Below are 17707 nucleotides of genomic sequence, written 5' to 3'. Positions count from 1 at the left end.
GGTACCCTGCTTACTACCTTGTGTTCTATGCAAACCCCCTTTCGCCCCAGTTCCCTCATGTGCACAATGGGGAACACAACAGTAAACACCACACAGGGATGTGTGAGTATGAAATGTTTTTACATACGTAAATTCTTAGAACAGGAGCTGCCATATAGTAGTATGCGATTTGCTTTCTGTATGAATTATGGCTGCACTATCCAGCAAATTTGTTGGCTTCTCGAAAGAGCCACAGGTCATAGGTAAAATGAACTCAAACTCAGAATGGATTTAGGTCTCAAATAGGACTCCTTTATTTAGAGAAATTCTCTGTTTAGAGAACTCTAATTTATAGCTTCTCCCGACCCTGTTACCTTTATACACGTTTACGTTTCTTTATCTGTCTCCCTCTAGAGAGTAAGTGACTGAGACAAGGACTATCTTGTTTCCCACTGTATTCCCAGCACCTCAAACACAATGGAACCACAGTAAATTTTTGTTGGAGTGGCAAGATGGCATTTTTGTTGTACAAAATATCCTTTTTTCTACAGAAGTTAATACATCACCATTAAGTAAAATGTTTGTAGGAGAGCTTGCTGAAATTTTTATTTTTATTTTAGAAGCCTATAGGAGGAAAAACAAACAAACAAACAAACACAATCCCTATAGTCAGAAATTCTGACTCCTGGGACAGAAAAAAAATGAACTTTTTAAAAGAAGCTGGCTATGATCTTTTCAGGCATCGTAACACTCTAGGTCCCACCTACTCTTTTTTTTTTTAGGTAAAAAGAAATTTAGTCACAAGACTGCTAAGCTTGGTATTTCTACAGTACTTTTTAGTTTCAACAATGCTAAGACTATTAATGCCAATAATAGTCAAAGGCAGTGACTGGGTGTGTCATGAGAGGATCTTAGTTGTGCTGTGAAAAATTTTAAAGATCATTGATTACATTATTTTCTAAAGAACTTCAAAGCACAGTAAGTATATTCTTTTTTTTTTTTTTAACTTTTTTTTTTGTTCAGCATAATTTAAGAGTGCTACATAAGTTTAACTACAGGTTCATATATGTCATAAAAGGTTAGAGAAACACTGGTCTAAAACATGTCCTTGACTTAGCTCTTTTATAGTCTCCCCCAAGACAAACACCATTCTAATATACCTGATATTCCCCTACTTTTCTCTAATCGCCTATATAGAAGGACAGACATTTTTAAGCATTTTTAATAGATAATAATTATCAAAGGGCAAATACATTTCACCTCTGGGCAACTACAGAAAAAATTTTACTTCTGAGTTTTAACCTTCTCAACTACAATATACTTTACACAAAAACATAAATACTATTATAATTACTTTTGAGAGACAAATTCTATTAAAGTAACAAAACTTAAGCATAAAATACAGATAAAAAGGTTTTTTTTTTTAACTTAAATTTTAACTTTCTCTCAGAGAGTAATGCAACCATTCCTCTCCTCTACTCCTGGGTTCAAGTGATTCTCTCAGCCTGTACCTACCAAGTAGCCTGGCCTACAGGAGCATACCATCATGTCCAGCTAATTTTTAAAAATCTTTTGAAGAGAGGAGGTCTCACTATGTTGCTCAGGTTGGTCTCAAACTCCTGGCCTCAAGGAATCCTCATACCTCAGCCTCCCAAAGTGCTGAGATTATAGTCGTGAGCCACCACACCCAGTCCCAAAGATACTCTATTTCTAGTATACTAAGTCATAATCAATTTTCAAGTATACTACATGATAAAACCATTATAATAATTCTTCTATCTACTTTTACATTGTTAAGTGTGATTAAAAAGTTAAGTACAAACTCTCCTACTTGCAATTCTAATAAAAAGTAATTCTGTACCTTTGGAGCATATCCGTAATAGAATGAATCCATGTTTTCTGAGAGTCAAGAATTGAGATCTGCGAGTTTGTTATTCCTGTATCAACAACACAAGTTCCAGGAGCTGAAAAGAAACTATCTTCTTCTTCATTTTCTTCTGTTATCAACCTAGCTTCTCCACCTCCAAAAATAATTGCTGAACTTAATTTCTTATGCTAAAAATGAAAAGAAACATCTTAAAAATGTAATAATTTCTTGAGAAGATTCTTACTATATAACAATTTGATTTAGGAAAATAGAATTGAATTAGAATTGGTTCTACTTCTTAAGTGGGCAATTTGAGCTTCCACTTTGAGAAAAGCCCGAGTTCAGCAAGTGTCCGTGCAGCCCCAGAATTGTTATGTTGTCTGCAGTACACCTCATAGCACACAGAAATTAACTGTGAGCTCACCTGCATGATTTCCCCCCAACAACATACTCTTGGAACTCCCAATTCAGCACACAACACATTCAACAGACATCTATTAAATGAACGAGTTCAAACTTAAGAAGTTTTCTGTCCCCCCTTTACATATTTATATAAACTTAATTAATAGGCCAATTAACAGATATTAAGAAATACTATAATCACATTCAAGGGTATCCAACCTGCAGTCCATGAACCACCTGCTGACTTTGTGAAGACTTTTTGTGCATATCTCTGGTGTCAGATATTACAAAAAGTATTCATGAACCTTTTATTTACTGATCAGCTTTCTTAGTGTTTGTGTATTTAATATGTGGCCCAAAACAATTCTTATTCTTCCAGTATGTGACAGCAAAAAAAAAAAGTCAATACCTCTGACACGTGATCAGTAGGCAGGTTCTGGAGCCTGACCTACTTCACACTTCTACACCAAATCCCAAAATGAAATACATTAACAACTATTGTTAAGAGTGATAATATATCCTTGTTTGTATGTTCTCTTTAGGAAGATTTAGCTTATAACAATTACCTGTTTGGCATTCAAAAATACAAATGTTTTCCCTTTGAAAATTTGTTTTCTTTCCTGTCGTCCTGATAGATCAATATTTTTACTTTCAATAGCTGGTTCATCAAGAGGTGGGTAAAAACTGTAAAAATAAAGTATATTCTAATCACATACCACTCTGTATGTTTACTATTAAATTTGTAAATAGGGTTATTATCTGGCACTAGAAAGGCTTAATTTCCCTACTACCATTTCAGGATATTTTTTTTTAAAGTTAAGAGTTTCATCTGATATAAAATGACCAGAAGTGTCTTAATGCTTTTACTAAAAATATCATGGCAGACAACACTACAATAGTTAAAACTAGTCTTTGTTTTCTCAAAACAAATAATGCAAAGTACATAATCATGACAAATATATAAAAACACTTCAGTATGTGATTTACAAAAGACTGATAAGAGATATCATCCATAAAGATCAAACTTTTTATATGATCTTCAATGAATTTCATCTAACCTACACTACATCACATCATATCTATATGAAGACTTTCAAATACAGAATCTTTCTGAATCCATGTATAATTCTGGCCCTTAAAACTGTATCACAAACCACAAGTATTTATTTGCCCAACACGTGGACAGCAGTCTACTTCATTAGTCCTGTAGGTACACAATCACGGTTTCTGCCACACACCAGAAGCCTCCTCATTTAAGTCCAGAACTAGTGATCATTATGCTTCTTCAGAACTGACAAAAAAGCTATTTACGTAATTAACAGAGGCACCACAGTTATTTCATATCCTTTTTGTAACTCATTACTACTATCAATGTTTCCAAATTGGACCCTTTTTCTAGTAAGTAAGTCTTTTTCAAGCAAGTAAGTCTTTAACAAGCAAATCAAAATGGATCAAGATTGGCAGAGGACTCTATTAAAAGCCAAATGACTACATATTATCAACTGCCATCATCAAATATGGGCTTACGTAATAACCTTTCCTATTTAACACTGAATTAGGAATTATTCAACAATTTTATAGTAGAGATGTTTTATTACAGCCATGTATGTTAAAAGTCAGAAATTTAAGCCAGTAAGAAATTACACTGAACCCAGTCAAAAAATCATCCAGGGTTTATCTGAAAATCTTAACCAGAAGAGGAATCAAGGACTAATTCAGAAAACTTCAAGTCAGTGAATCACTAATAGTGAAAACCTTAAGTTATCTTAACCTCAAGTTATCCAGCACTAACAATGGTTTATTACCTTTTCCAAGGGTACAGGTAATAGGATTTAGGGAGTCCCCAGGAAGGTTCATAAAGACGTTTCAGAGGAAAATGTGATCCTACTGAAATGTTCTGCAAGTTTTCAGCACATACATGAAGTTTTCTGAGATGAGATCAAGGCTTTCATATTCTCACAAAGGTCACAGAGTCAGAAAAGGCTAAGAATCATGTATTTTAAAATCTGAGGATCTTTTTCCAGATTCTAAAAATATTATATTACCTGTTAACCACAGTAAAAAATACAAAAAACTTTCTACATAAAAATTATACACAAACAGAAAAATGTGATTTTTGATTAGTTAAAAAGCAGACACCTATTATCAGATACAAATAGTCCCTTAAAAAAAAAAAAGGTGCATTAAGCAAAATAGCTTATAATAGCTAGTAATACTTTCAAATTTATAACAGAATTCCTAACTTGCATAATATTTTAATTTTTAAAATCTCCTCAAATATTCAAAATTGTCCCATACAGCTTATAAATACATAATCTGTTATGATCTACCAGTAAGTATTTTAGATAAGAAAATTCTCATGCTACTAAATTGACTAAAAACACTCACCATTTTTAAGGCCCTCAGCATTTTAACCTGTAATCCAGGAAAAAGGAAATCCAAGTATCTTTCTCCTCAACCAAAATTTATATTCCCTCTAAGTTTCAGTAACACAACACAGATAGACCTAATCTGGCAGTTCATTTGGCAGAGCATCACAAGAAAGTAAAACAAAATAATAAAGCTATTATGAATTTTCCCAGGTATTCAACAATAGCAACAGGAAACACTTCTTTTAACAATGTGCTCAGACTTTATGCAATATTCATGCATCACATTTCGATCAATAAAGGATACCATATATGACAGTGGTCCCATGACATACTATATTTTTACTGTGCTCTTTCTAAATTTAGATATGTTCAGATACACAAAAACATCCCACTGTGTTACAACTGTCTGAAGTATTATAGTAAAGAAACATGCTGTATAGGTTTGCAGCCTAGGAATAAAAAGCTATAACAGACAGGCCAAGTATGTGTAGGTGGTACTATCTAGGTTAATCTAAGTATACTCTGATGTTCACACAGGACAAAATCATGTAAGAATGAATATCTGTGAATGTATCCCCACTGTTAAGTGATCCATGACTATGCTACTCCATTACTAATACTAAAAATAACTTAGATATACCTATATACCTATATATCAGTCTCATTTTTGAAATGAGGTGTGAGGACAAGAATAACTTTTTAAAAGCTACTCCACCCTAGTCACCCTCAGGACAGGAATGCATCCAAAATGTTCAACTGATTGCTGTATTACTCTTTATGTAGAAGACCTTTCCATTCTAAGTTTCACCTGTTCTCCAAAACAACCCTTGATGTTGCAGAAATCATAAGCTGTGATGCCCACAGCCACCTACACATTCCTTCCAGAGCAGGTACACTTTCTCTCCAAGACATAAGGCCTAGGTCTGGCAGGTTGTAGTGTGGAGATCTACCTGTCTTGTATCTGTCCAAGACCAAACTTCTGTTAGTAACTTGCCATAATAAATAACCATATACAGACAAACTGAATTTGTCTGCCTCCTCCTTTGGTTTCTTAGCATTTGGAAGTTGCTTTGCATTTATGGCTCTTTTAAGGAACCTGAGGTAACTGATGCTGCGAAGATATGAGCTCCATTTCCAATGCTGCATGCTCCAGAGGGCTCCTAAAGAGGGCTGCTGCACCACACACTTCCAGAGGTACCTCTCCCGTCATGCCTGGCACTGGTACATGTGTTCTATTGATGATATCTCATCTCATTTACTGTCTTTCAATTTTTTTCTTTAAGTACTACCACATGTTTAACATTTGTTTCACAGAGATAAGAAACAACAAAGACTTTGAAGAAGTCTTTCTTTATTTACGAACAAATTTCCATTAACAATACTGAAGTGTAACACATCAACTATTACATCTTGAAACAACCATTAAGAGGGAATTAACCTAAATAAAATCAATGCTATCATATTTTCTATGTCATATCTTATTATATTTGAAATATAACATACCTTTCAATTTGTGGAAGCTGCTTCTTGGACTGAACTGCTTTGAGAAACTCAGTGAAATATTCTGGCTTCACAACTGGACGTCCACAAATGAGTGCACATATTGTCTAAAATAAAGAAAAGATGTGAATGAATATACATACTCATATGCTTGCTTTATAAAAGAAAAGTTTTGAGACATAAACTACTAAGAGATCATTCTACACTGCTTTTCATCTCTCTAAATTTATAAAGGAGTTACAATACACAATATACAATAGAAGTCAATATTTCACCACTGCTTGCTCAGTTTTATTAATAGAACACAAATCCCTATCTAATCACTATATAAGAAGCCACTAATTACAATATTAACTTAAACACTGCTTTACGGATGAAAGTGGAACGTAAAAGTCAATTTTAAAATACACTGCAATTTCTTTTTTTTTTTTTTTTGAGACAGAGCCTCAAGCTGTACCCCTGGGTAGAGTGCTGTGGCCTCACAGCTCACAGCAACCTCCAACTCCTGGGCTCAAGCGAGTCTCCTGCCTCAGCCTCCCGAGTAGCTGGGACCACAGGTGCCCGCCACAACGCCCGGCCATTTTTTGGTTGCAGCCATCATTGCTGTTTGGCGGGCCCGGGCTGGATTCGAACCCACCACCTTAGGTGTATGTGGCTGGCGCCTTAGCCACTTGAGCCACAGGTGCCGAGCCTGCAATTTCAAAAATATTAAAAGTATATCTAAGTACATCTTAGGATTGAGGAAATACAACATATCTGCTGCCGAGAAAACGATACCCAAAGAAAAACATGAGAGGGATCTTTTCAGCCTGACTACCTTTCATAAAGATTGGAACTACGCAATGAAGACTTCTCAAGAAAGTATTAAAAAAAAATAACTAGGGTTAGATAAAAACTCAAATAAGGACAAAAAAAAAGAAGCTTCAATTAACATGTGAATTAAGGTATAAGCCTCAAAAGGACACAACAAAAAACCTGAGAAAGATTAGAAGATTTAACAGAGGGCAATGAAAATGAAAAAAAAAGAAGCAGCAGCTTAGGAAAGAATCCAACTAATGAGTTTATACGTATGTTTTTAATAACACATGCAAACTTAAAGACATCAACCGCCAAAGTGAATGAAATAATTAACTTCCAGCATGAAGCAGTAATGTACAATTCAATGCTAGACCAAATAAGCTCTAACACACACCACTCTGGGAAAATTATCCAATTGCTCAGTATCTCTCGATTTACTCTTCAAAAAACAAGTCATTTCATCATAAAGACACCTATACTCAAATGTTCAATGCAGCACAATTCACAACTGCAAAAATGAGGAATCAACCTAAGTACCCATCAAGCATGAGTAGATTAAAAAATGAAGTACTACTCAGATATAAAAAAAATGAAATTAACGTCTTTTATGGCAATTTGGATGAAACTGGAGACCATTATCCCACGTGAAATATCTCAGGAATGCAAAAACAAACACCGTATGTACCCTGTAATAATTGGGAAGCAAGTGACGGGCACACATGGGCAGAGAGATGTAGTGTCATTGGAAATCACGGGGGAAGAGGAGGTTAAAACCTTACCTATCAAATACAGTGAACACTATTCAGGCGATGGGCACACTAATAGCCCTGACTTAAATACTATAAAAATTTCCATGTACAAAAGCATTTGTACCTCCCTAATAGTTTTAAATTTAACACCCGCTCCAAAACCCCTCAAAATAGTAGAAGTCAAACTGAATGCTCTTTAACTTCCCTTTTGGTTCTAAAAATCAATCATTTAAAAAACATAAGCAAACATTTACTTTTGGAAAATTTATCAAAAAATAGTATAATGAGGTTTTCTTTTTTGGCACATGACTGATCAGAAATATTGAAAAAGAAGTGCTCTGTAAACCATGCTGGTGTAACTAATCAAGATCTACAAGGTGGCTACAAGCATCCCATTTACTACAAAGTCTGTGTTCATGCTTGTCACAGACTCAGGAAGTTAGCTCTGAAGATGATCAGCTTTTGATCTTATTTCACACCCACCAAGCAAGCACATAATTACCTACTCTGTTTCTTAAGTACCTTATTACATTAAAGGGGACTGTGCTTGACCCACACTTAAATATTCTGGTCACTATAAAGGTATATTCCTACTGTAAACTAATAAATGAACATTATTATTTATAAATCTACTACTATATGTGGATTTACTTGCATAACGTAATACTCTGGAGGTTAATCATGTTGCTAAATTTATAAAATCAATTTCATAAACTTGCAAAGTTGAAAAAATCTTTGAGCAGAGAACCCTAACAAGGTACAAGTGTAACTTGAGGATCTATCCACACTGCAAGCCCTTCTTTACAACACCTCTTTAAGTTAAATACACATATTCTAATTGATCACATTAAATACTGAAGAATTTTTTTTTGAATTATCCAATAAAGGAATCTAAATAATTTTTGCTTTAGATATTAACCTAAAACAATCCCATAATATGTCAACCTGCTTAAAAGGAGACGAATCACCTCCCAATGTCATTCTTCAATTAGCTTTGAATATAACCAAATCTGATGAAGATGCAAAATCTGAAAACATACCAAAATATATCACTGTTTTAATGAATAGTCAATGTCTTCTAAAGGTACTTATCTACTATCTTTAGCTTATGAAGATGCATTAAGCTAATGTTAAACTACAAGAACTTAAAGCCTTTGTAATTAGGACCTTGAATCAAATAAATACTAAATAAAAGATCATGAGCTCATGAGAGAGTATCAGAGACTGGAGTTGATAGAAGAGGCATAAAATGCTTGCTAACTCTGAAGATCAGCAGCTAATCACGACCTGCTTTGCGTTTAGACTGAAAACAAAATATGCACTCTAATAAACTTCTTACTGAAAGGATATCATTAATCACTTTCTAAAATGCTAAATCAAAATCTAAAATCTAATTGTTTGTACTTTTGCTCATTTCAGATAATAAACAGATTATATGAAAAGCCATTTAAGCCTAAATGATATATAAAGGCACGGAATGGGTATATACAAATCTACAATTACCAGCTCTAAAAGTTTTAAAGTAAATTTTTAAAATTTTTATTTATTGTTTCACGTTAATTGAGGGTACAAAGAATGAGGTTACGTATTTGCATTTGTTAGGTAAAGTCCCTGTTATAATTGTGTCCCACCCTCAAGAGGTATGTCATACACCATGACATTGTGTCCCTTAAATGGGAGCACCTCCATTCTCCTCCCTCCTACCTTCCCCCCACCCCCTCTCAATTTTTAAGAAGTCTGTGTACAGTGAGCAAATGAGTAACCTTAAATTGACAAAACTTATATTACCATAGTAAGAAGATAGTCAACCTACTTTAATGGTAACTTTAACTGATTTCATGACAAGATGAGTACATTCTTCTGTCCAATTGTTTACAGTAAGTCCTCCAAGTTGCAATACAGCTTGATTTAAAGCAGTTTTCCCAGACACATCTAAACAAGAAGAGCATGCAACCAAAGGCTCGTACTCTACCCTGAAAATGAGAATAAGTTACATAAAATTACTCTATCATAGTAAGAGATGGCAATTTATAGTACTTTAAAAATTTACGTTCATGTCACATACTGTTAATTTTAATTTGTATGTATTATTAACTTTCTCCACTGAAGAAAAAACAAGTGAAAGTTAATGTTATACTTTGACCTGTGAGGAATCAAACTAATACATGTCTCATCAAATTTGCAGGGCCTGGTCAAATTCTCATCACCGAGATTGACAAAATGCACTACCACCATGCTAAGTAGGAACTAAATTATATTGTTTTCATTACCTATGAACGTCCTTTTCCTTACAATTTGATTGGTATGAATCAAAACTGTCTATTTTAACATTAATTTTAAAACTTCTTACCTGAATTTACTTTCAAACACTCCAAAGGTAATTCTATCCCCTGTCTTCAAAGTCTGGGAAAGGCCATTCTGTATTTTTTCCTCATTAATGGAGGTACCATACTTAGAATTATCTTTTATTGTCAATACTGGGATTTCATCTGTTTGACTCTGAAAAATCAGATAATAATTTAAAATCTTTTACCACTTAGTACATTCAATTCTTAGGGGGAAAAAGGTTAAAAAAGGAAAAGCTGACAACGTTTTGATTAGGGGATACATACGTGGCTAACCTCCCAACACTGTACATAAATTCTTGCTTTGGCTGCCTTCAGAGAATGATCACTCAACTAGCAATTCATATTTACTCTCAGGGAAATTTCCTAATTCCCCAAATAAATGTTACTTATTTTTGTAATTTTCTGACTCTTCAATTTCACACAGTTTTGAATCTGTTGCTTTGGTACAGTCTATTTTACATATAGCACGACAACTTCATTACTGTTTTATTTTTCATTATCAAAATCATATTGTAAAAATTGGTTCAATCACAGTAAGAGGTGAAAGGCTAGAGTTTCTGACTCACAATAACAATTTTACTTTTTCTGCAGAATTTTGATGTTTTTCTATGCCTAATAGACACAAAACCTAAATAACACTGAATACAGCATTTGCCTAAATGCAAACTCCGCTCAAAATAATGGCCTTTCTTTTTTATTACCACTGGTCACGAAGGTCTACTGCTCTATTCCCAGGATTGGCACAGCGACTGGCACAGAGTAGACATTCAATAAATGATAGTTAAGTAAATAAAAAATAAATATGTCATACTCCCTCTAAGTTCCTAAATTACTAAAACAGTAAAATACTGAAAACAGTTCAAATCTCAAAATCAAATCTAAACAGCTTTATGAAATGAAAAGTCCTATAAACTCTCACCATGTGCAACAAGCCAACTCTTGTGATTTAACCCCCTTATTGTAAGCTTTTAAAATTAAATTAGTAACGTACCAGGCTGGTTTCAGAAAAGTTAGCAGTTAACACTGCATGATTTCTACTTATTGACTGATCATTTTCAATCAGAATGGCACAGTTTTTCCTTCCAACAATGTACTCAACACCAGTCAAAAGTCTGTACGGTTCCCCTAAGAGAAATTAAAAAAAGGTAAATTGATAGACATACACACATATGCATATGTACTATAGGTAGGACAATATTAAAACATTTTATACAAGTACCTACATACACATATGCATATGTAATATAGGTAGAAAAGTATTAAAACATTCTTATTTGTTATTCAAATGTTAAGCACAAGTCAAACTTGTTTATATTGCTGAAATATAAAAGATTACCTAAAAATAGATGGAAAAACATATTATTTTTCTAAAGCAAAAACAATACTGAGAGTCAATACTCCCCCAAATTAACTTACAAATATATTACCAAACTAATATTACAACACTCTGCTTGAAAATGAATAAAACAAGCTTGGCGCCTGTGGCTCAAGAAGCTAAGGCGCCAGCCACATACACCTAACGTGGCGGGTTCGAATCCCCAGTCCGGGCCTGCCAAACAATGATGGCTGCAACCAAAAAATGGCCAGGCGTTGTGGTGGGCACCTGTGGTCCCAGCTACTTGGGAGGCTGAGGCAGGAGACTCGCTTGAGTCCAGGAGTTGGAGGTTGCTGTGAGCGTGATGCCACAGCACTCTACCCAGGGGAACAGCTTGAGGCTCCGTCTCAAAAAAAAAAAAAAAAGAAAAAAAAGAAAATGAATAAACAAATTCAAACACTCACCAGGAAACTACATTAAAAAATGGTCAAAAATTCTGAATAATATGTGAACTTGCCCTACTTGATGGCAAAATATGCTGCAAAATGGTAATTGTTGGAAAGTATGTTAGGTGGATGACATGTCCGCCAGCTCTTCTGGGAACAAGGGTGCCCTGCTTGGGTGCCGTCTGGAGCAACTGCTCCACCTGGGAAGGAGGATAAGGGTGCTGCATGGTTTTGATGTTGCCCAACCCTCAATCCTATCTCAAGCAACTGCTATACCAGAGAAAGGAGGTCCTACTTTATCAACCTGGGAATTCCCTTCAGCTCCTCCAGATGGACTTTTGGAGGAGCTTTTACCCAGAGGAAACTGAGGTCACTAGCTGATTGTTTAGTAATATCCTACACCTCCCAAGAGCCCACCCTGGGGAATGGGCCAATGAAAGGAAACAACCTGAGCACTAAGTGATTCAAGTTAGTCAGTCTCTCTTCTCTTGGCAACTCTGTTGTACTGGCCCTGCTGGTGATTTTTCTCTCCTAAGGAGTCAAAAACCCAGGTAATAGAACCAGACGGCTGGGCTTGACATTGTGATGTGTCTGGTCATTCTTTGGCCAAGAGCACACCAAGAACCAAAGGCAGACTTGCAACCCTTACAGTATCTAAACCAAAATCAAAATACCGTGTTTATAACTTAATAAAAAAATTCAAAAAATGATCAGCAAACTGTGTTAAAAAATAATCAAGAAATATTTGAATAATATTACGTGAACTTGCCCTACTAGACGGCAAAATATTCTGTAAAACTACAGTTGTTAAAAAGTATGGTTATGGACCAGGAGTAAGCTACACAGACCAATGCAATAACTTCCAGATTAGACGTGTAGTTTTGTTTTTACGCTAAAGGTAGCATTTCAAATCAGTGGGAAAAGATAATCCGTTTTTCTAAAAAACTGGCGTAAATTACATGCTGGAGTAACAGCATGTATGTTGGAGATTTGTGGAGTTTAGTCTGGGAGCACAAGATATTATGACCAGAATGGTAGAGTGATTAGGCTAGGAAGGAGTTCGGCAAAGCTGGGCCTACAGTGATGTCTTCCAGAGACTTTTTAACTTGGCCCTCTTCATATTCCCTCCACTTAGTCGAAAGTTCCTAAGAACAAGCCCCATAGTATACCTGCTTACCCTTCTATCAACTAATAGTGATCACACACACTAAACAACATGCGTAACCATTTCCCACTGCTGGAAATGGAGATAAGAAAAAAATAAATCTACTTTCTCTGTTGTTCTGAAACAAAACTGAAAGTAAGCATTTCCACAGTTGCCACATACCCAAATCATGTGAGTCTTCACGAAAACAATATACTCTAGAGTCACCAGTAGCTAAGCGTGTGGCCTGGCCTCTGATTTGCTACAATAGGTGTTTCCCCCAGGACTGGATGTCACGGCGGGTCCCCGCCACGGCTCACTTCCCCAGAACATCTAAGCCCCGCTGGTCCCAAACGCGGAGAGCGCGTCGCACCGGGCGGGGGCGCCCGCCGCCGCCGCCCCACGCCCACCCGCCGGTCCGGCTGCAGCCCGCTCGCAGCCGCCGCGCCGCCCGGAAGACCAGGCGCTTCCCAGATCCCCCTGGCATCCGCTTCCGCAGCCTTCCGGGCCGGAAACTGGGACGGCGCAGGAAGCTTCGCTCGCAGGTGCTCCCCCTCTGCAGTTGTACCCGGGAAAACGGGCCCCGAGATTTCCCTTCCGCACTTACCAGGCCCGGGGCCCGCAGCAGGGACCAGCTTCCACATGAGTCCGGCTTCTCAGGACTCGGACTGAAGTGCTGCCACGTAAACGCAACTAACGGGCGCGGCCACAGCCTACGACCAGCGCGGACTCTGGGACGTGCGCGCTCCCGGGAGCCACGCAGATGGCCTGGGAAACGCGGATGGGGCGGGAGTGCGTTTTGGGCGCCTGGTCGCCACCTGGTGGCTGGGAAAGGAACAGAGCAGTTTGTCATGCAATGCGCTGTATTCAAAGGGTATGCAGTATGCGCGCCACTTCAAGGCTTATCTACATTTTCTTATTTTCACTATACAGAATTTTTCAAGTTAGCTCCACAGCACCGTAGGAGAGTTTCTAATTAAAGCCATCAAAATGTTGACCAGTTATATATAGCTCTGTATTTGCGATTTCTTAAATTACAGTCTTTCCTTTGTATGCATCCTAATAATGGTGATAATGGTGAAAATAAAAATTTTGCCCCACGCTCGGCGCCTGTGGCTCAAGTGGCTAAGGCGCCACATACACCAAAGGTGGCGGTTCGAATCCAGCCCGGGCCGCCAAACAACAATGATGGCTGCAACCAAAAAAAAAGCCAGGCATTGTAGCTGGCGCCTGTGGTCCCAGCTACTTGGGAAGCTGAGGCAGGAGACTCGCTTGAGCCCAGGAGTTGGAGGTTGCTGTGAGCTGTGATGCTACAGCACTCTACCCAGGGGGACAGCTTGAGGCTCTGTCTCAAAAAAAAAAAAAAATTGCCCCAAAGTCAACTTATTGTTTTTACCCTTTTCCACTTCAAATCAACTTTTCCTAACTTATCTATTTCATAATATTACACTTTCGTCTAATCACATGTTGCATCTGCACAGTGTATGCCTTATTTTCATTCCTGCTGGGCCCAAACTGGTTCAAACTCTCTGCTTAACACTCCAGTAGCCTCACAGGGCAGTCTATTTTACATCCTTTACACTGCCAAGTAAACACCTGAGAGCACAATTCTGATGGTGTCATTTCTAGTTTTCAAAAGTGTTCTGGCTCAGCTGCTATGGCGCCGGCCACACACACCGGTGCTGTCGGGATCGAACTGGCCAGGGCCCTCCAAACAACAATGACAATGACAACAAAAAAATAGCCGGGCATTGTGCTGGGGGCCTGTAGTCCCAGCTACTCTTGAGACTGAGGCAAGAGAATTGCTTAAGCCCAAAAGTTTGAGGATGCCGTGAGCTGTGATGCCCTAGCACTCTACTTAGAGTGAGACTCTGTCTCAAAAAAAGTATTCTAGAATAGGAAAAAAGTGTCAATTTAATGAGATTGTCAATTTTACCACTCTAGGTTATAAATGTAGATTCACAAATCCTAAACACAATATTAGCAAATTGAATCAAGTGATACTATAAAAAGAATAATCATAACTAAGTGGGGTTTGTTCCAGAAACAGAAGCATGGGTTAATATGGGGGGTGTCAATGTAATTGACCAGAATAATAGAAGAGACAAAAATCATGTGATTATTTCAATGGTTGCAAAAATAAATTGATAAAATTCAATACTCATTCATGATAAAAAAAAAAAACTCTCTACAAAGTAGGAATCCTTGATCTCACAGGGCCATTTACAAAAAAACTATGGCTTAAATTATACTTAAAGATTATTGAAAATTTTCCCATGACATCAGTAATGAAACAAGGACATACTATTGGATGCTGTAGCCAATGCAATAAAGGAGAAAAAGAAACAAAAGGCATAGTTTGGAAAAGGAAAAAATAACACTGTGATTATTCACAAATGATATGATTGCATATACTGAAAATTGGAAAGAATCTAGTAGCAAATTATTTGAATGAATAGGTGAATTTAATAAGATCACTAGATATGTCTAGATAAAAAATTTAATTGTATACTTTTATTCCAGAAAATAAATAGAAAATGACATGTATAAGATACTGTAAATACAATACCACCAAATCATCAAATTAGTAATGACAATAAATAAAGTAGTAATAAAGATATTAAAATATGTGCTCTAAAACATTAATAAACAATTATTTACAGAAAATTTTATAAGTTATAAACAAATGCAAGAATATGCTACATTCATAGATAAACATGTGACTTATCCCAAAATTGATCTATAGATCTGATGTAACTTCAAGAATGTCTCAAATGCTTCTTTTGAATGGGAATTGATAAGTAGATTTTAAATACATATGGAAATGCAAATGCCTAGAATAGCCAATGCAGTTTAGAATAACAAAACTAGAATACTTAAACTACCAAAATCAAGGCTTATTATAAAGTTGTAATTATTAAGTCAGTGTTCTACTGGCACAAGGATAGAAAATAGGCAAATGTGTCAGAATAAAGACCTAAAAAAGTTGGATACCTAGGGTAATTTGATTTTTCAAAGGCGATACTACAGACTCATGGAGGAAAGTCCCCTGCTCCCATCAATGATTCTGGGTATACTGTAATAGTTAATGTTACACGAGAAATAAAGACTGACTCCCTACTCACACTGATATAAAAATCAATAATAATTTAAATATGAAATCAAAATAATGAATATTTTGGAAGAAAACATGATCAAGAAATAAACAAGACATAAAAACATCTGCTTTGGATCATAGAATTCCTTAATTTCACTGATGTGGTGACTTTTCAATAATTTACAGGAATTTTCTTCTACATTCTACTCTCAACCTGTGGGTCACGATCCCCTTTTTTTGAGGTTTTTGGGTTTGAACCCACCACCTCCGGCATATGGGGCCGGCGCCCTACCCCTTGAGCCACAGGTGCCGCCCCCATGACCCCTTTTTAACAATGAAAATACATGGTGGCATTAGGAAGGTTGAGAACCACTGCTCCAGAGCATACATTTCTCTGGAGTATGCATATCTCACCCTCAACATGTTTGCCAGTTTTTGTTCACCCTATTTGATTAGCTTGGTGCTTAGTACCATCAATATAATAGACCGGTGGGATGTTCTACGGAATGTCCAGACAATTCAGAGCCTTCTATATGTTATGTTACATTATGACAGAGGTTAAGAAGAAATATACTGCTGGGGCAACACTATAAATATTTTCTATTATTTGTTCCAATCAAATATGAAAAATTTTGGATTGTACTTCCTGAGGAGGTTAGGAAAGAACACATTCATCATTATCAATCACCTAACAGACCAGTTACCTGGGGTCATGTTACTGTACTCTTATAAAGATTTTGCATCTAGTATAGCAGCTTTCATTGGGATTATTACTTGCTCTTGAGTTAGAGCAGTCTACTGTTTATTCCCCAAGAACTGTTGGACTTGGTTGGTCAAGTATGGTGAATTAAAAGGAAATATAAAAGGAACCAAAAAGGCACTAATATCTACCATTTCCCTGTATTGTATTTTATTTACCATCATGGCTGTGCAATGTCAGAGGCTCCCTGTTGGCTTTTTCTGAGAGAGGATACTCAAGAAAGGCGAGGTCTGGGAGAACAGGTCTTCTCAGGGAAACCGCAAGGATGCACCTGCAGGGTCCTCTGCATGGTGACCCAGCTCTTGGGAATTTGTAGGCTTAACTTCCAGGAACCTGGAAATTTCCAAGTTCTGTGAAATCCTTAGTTCTGTAGGGGCTAGACTAGCATCTCCCGCTTGATTCAAATTGGCCAATGAGAAGGGTACCTGTGGCATGAAACTTTTTAACTGTCAATAAAAAGGGAAAGACCAAGCCACTCGGGGAGCACGGCCATTTGGAAATCTTTGCCACAAGCTCCCGGCCGAAGAATAAAGCCCTTCCTCTTATAAACGTCATGTTTGGGTGCTCTTTCTCTCTGATGGGCCTGGTCTTCCTGCAACATTTCCACTTTGATAGCTCTTACTCATAGACCAAGGAACTGATGTGGGTATTATACTAACAAACAAGTGTGTTCATTCCAATTACATACCTGGGAGCTAGGAAAAAGACCTATATAGGTCTGTGTGCTCAGTGAACCTACCATAAGCCAGACCTGAGGAACTATCTGGTTTCCAAGTACCTCCAGTTTAACTGGGGCCCATGATATTTCGGGTTCATGGGTGTCAATAATGATCATGTTCAACAACCCTCAAAATGTTTGGGCATTCTCTTTTTGTCAGTGTATGATTTTTCTTTTCTTTTTTTTTAGTTTTTGAGACAGAGTCTCAGTTT

General features: G+C 36.9%; 1 protein-coding gene across 2 annotated transcripts in view; it reads right to left on the bottom strand.

The window, feature by feature from the left end:
- NBN (nibrin) overlaps positions 1-13725 on the bottom strand; it is a 45982-nt gene extending 32257 nt beyond the window's left edge. The window contains exons 1-7 of one of the 2 annotated variants that reach the window (XM_023517849.1): positions 13528-13725; positions 11007-11140; positions 10018-10166; positions 9481-9640; positions 6124-6227; positions 2815-2932; positions 1841-2034 (exon numbers count right to left, since the gene is read on the bottom strand). In XM_023517849.1, the coding sequence (XP_023373617.1) occupies positions 1841-2034; positions 2815-2932; positions 6124-6227; positions 9481-9640; positions 10018-10166; positions 11007-11140; positions 13528-13564 (896 nt within the window). In that variant the 5' untranslated portion in view covers positions 13565-13725. Of the gene's footprint in view, positions 1-1840; positions 2035-2814; positions 2933-6123; positions 6228-9480; positions 9641-10017; positions 10167-11006; positions 11141-13103; positions 13285-13527 lie in introns of those variants that run through there. The other variant, XM_023517852.1, reaches the window with a different exon arrangement.
- Between the last annotated feature and the right edge of the window lie 3982 nt (positions 13726-17707).

This window comes from Otolemur garnettii, unplaced genomic scaffold, assembly GCF_000181295.1.
Source record: "Otolemur garnettii isolate 467f Iridium unplaced genomic scaffold, OtoGar3 scaffold00004, whole genome shotgun sequence".
Lineage (NCBI taxonomy): Eukaryota > Metazoa > Chordata > Mammalia > Primates > Galagidae > Otolemur > Otolemur garnettii.
The sequence above is the reverse complement of the archived record's forward strand: the minus strand, read 5'-3'. Positions and strand labels throughout refer to the sequence as shown.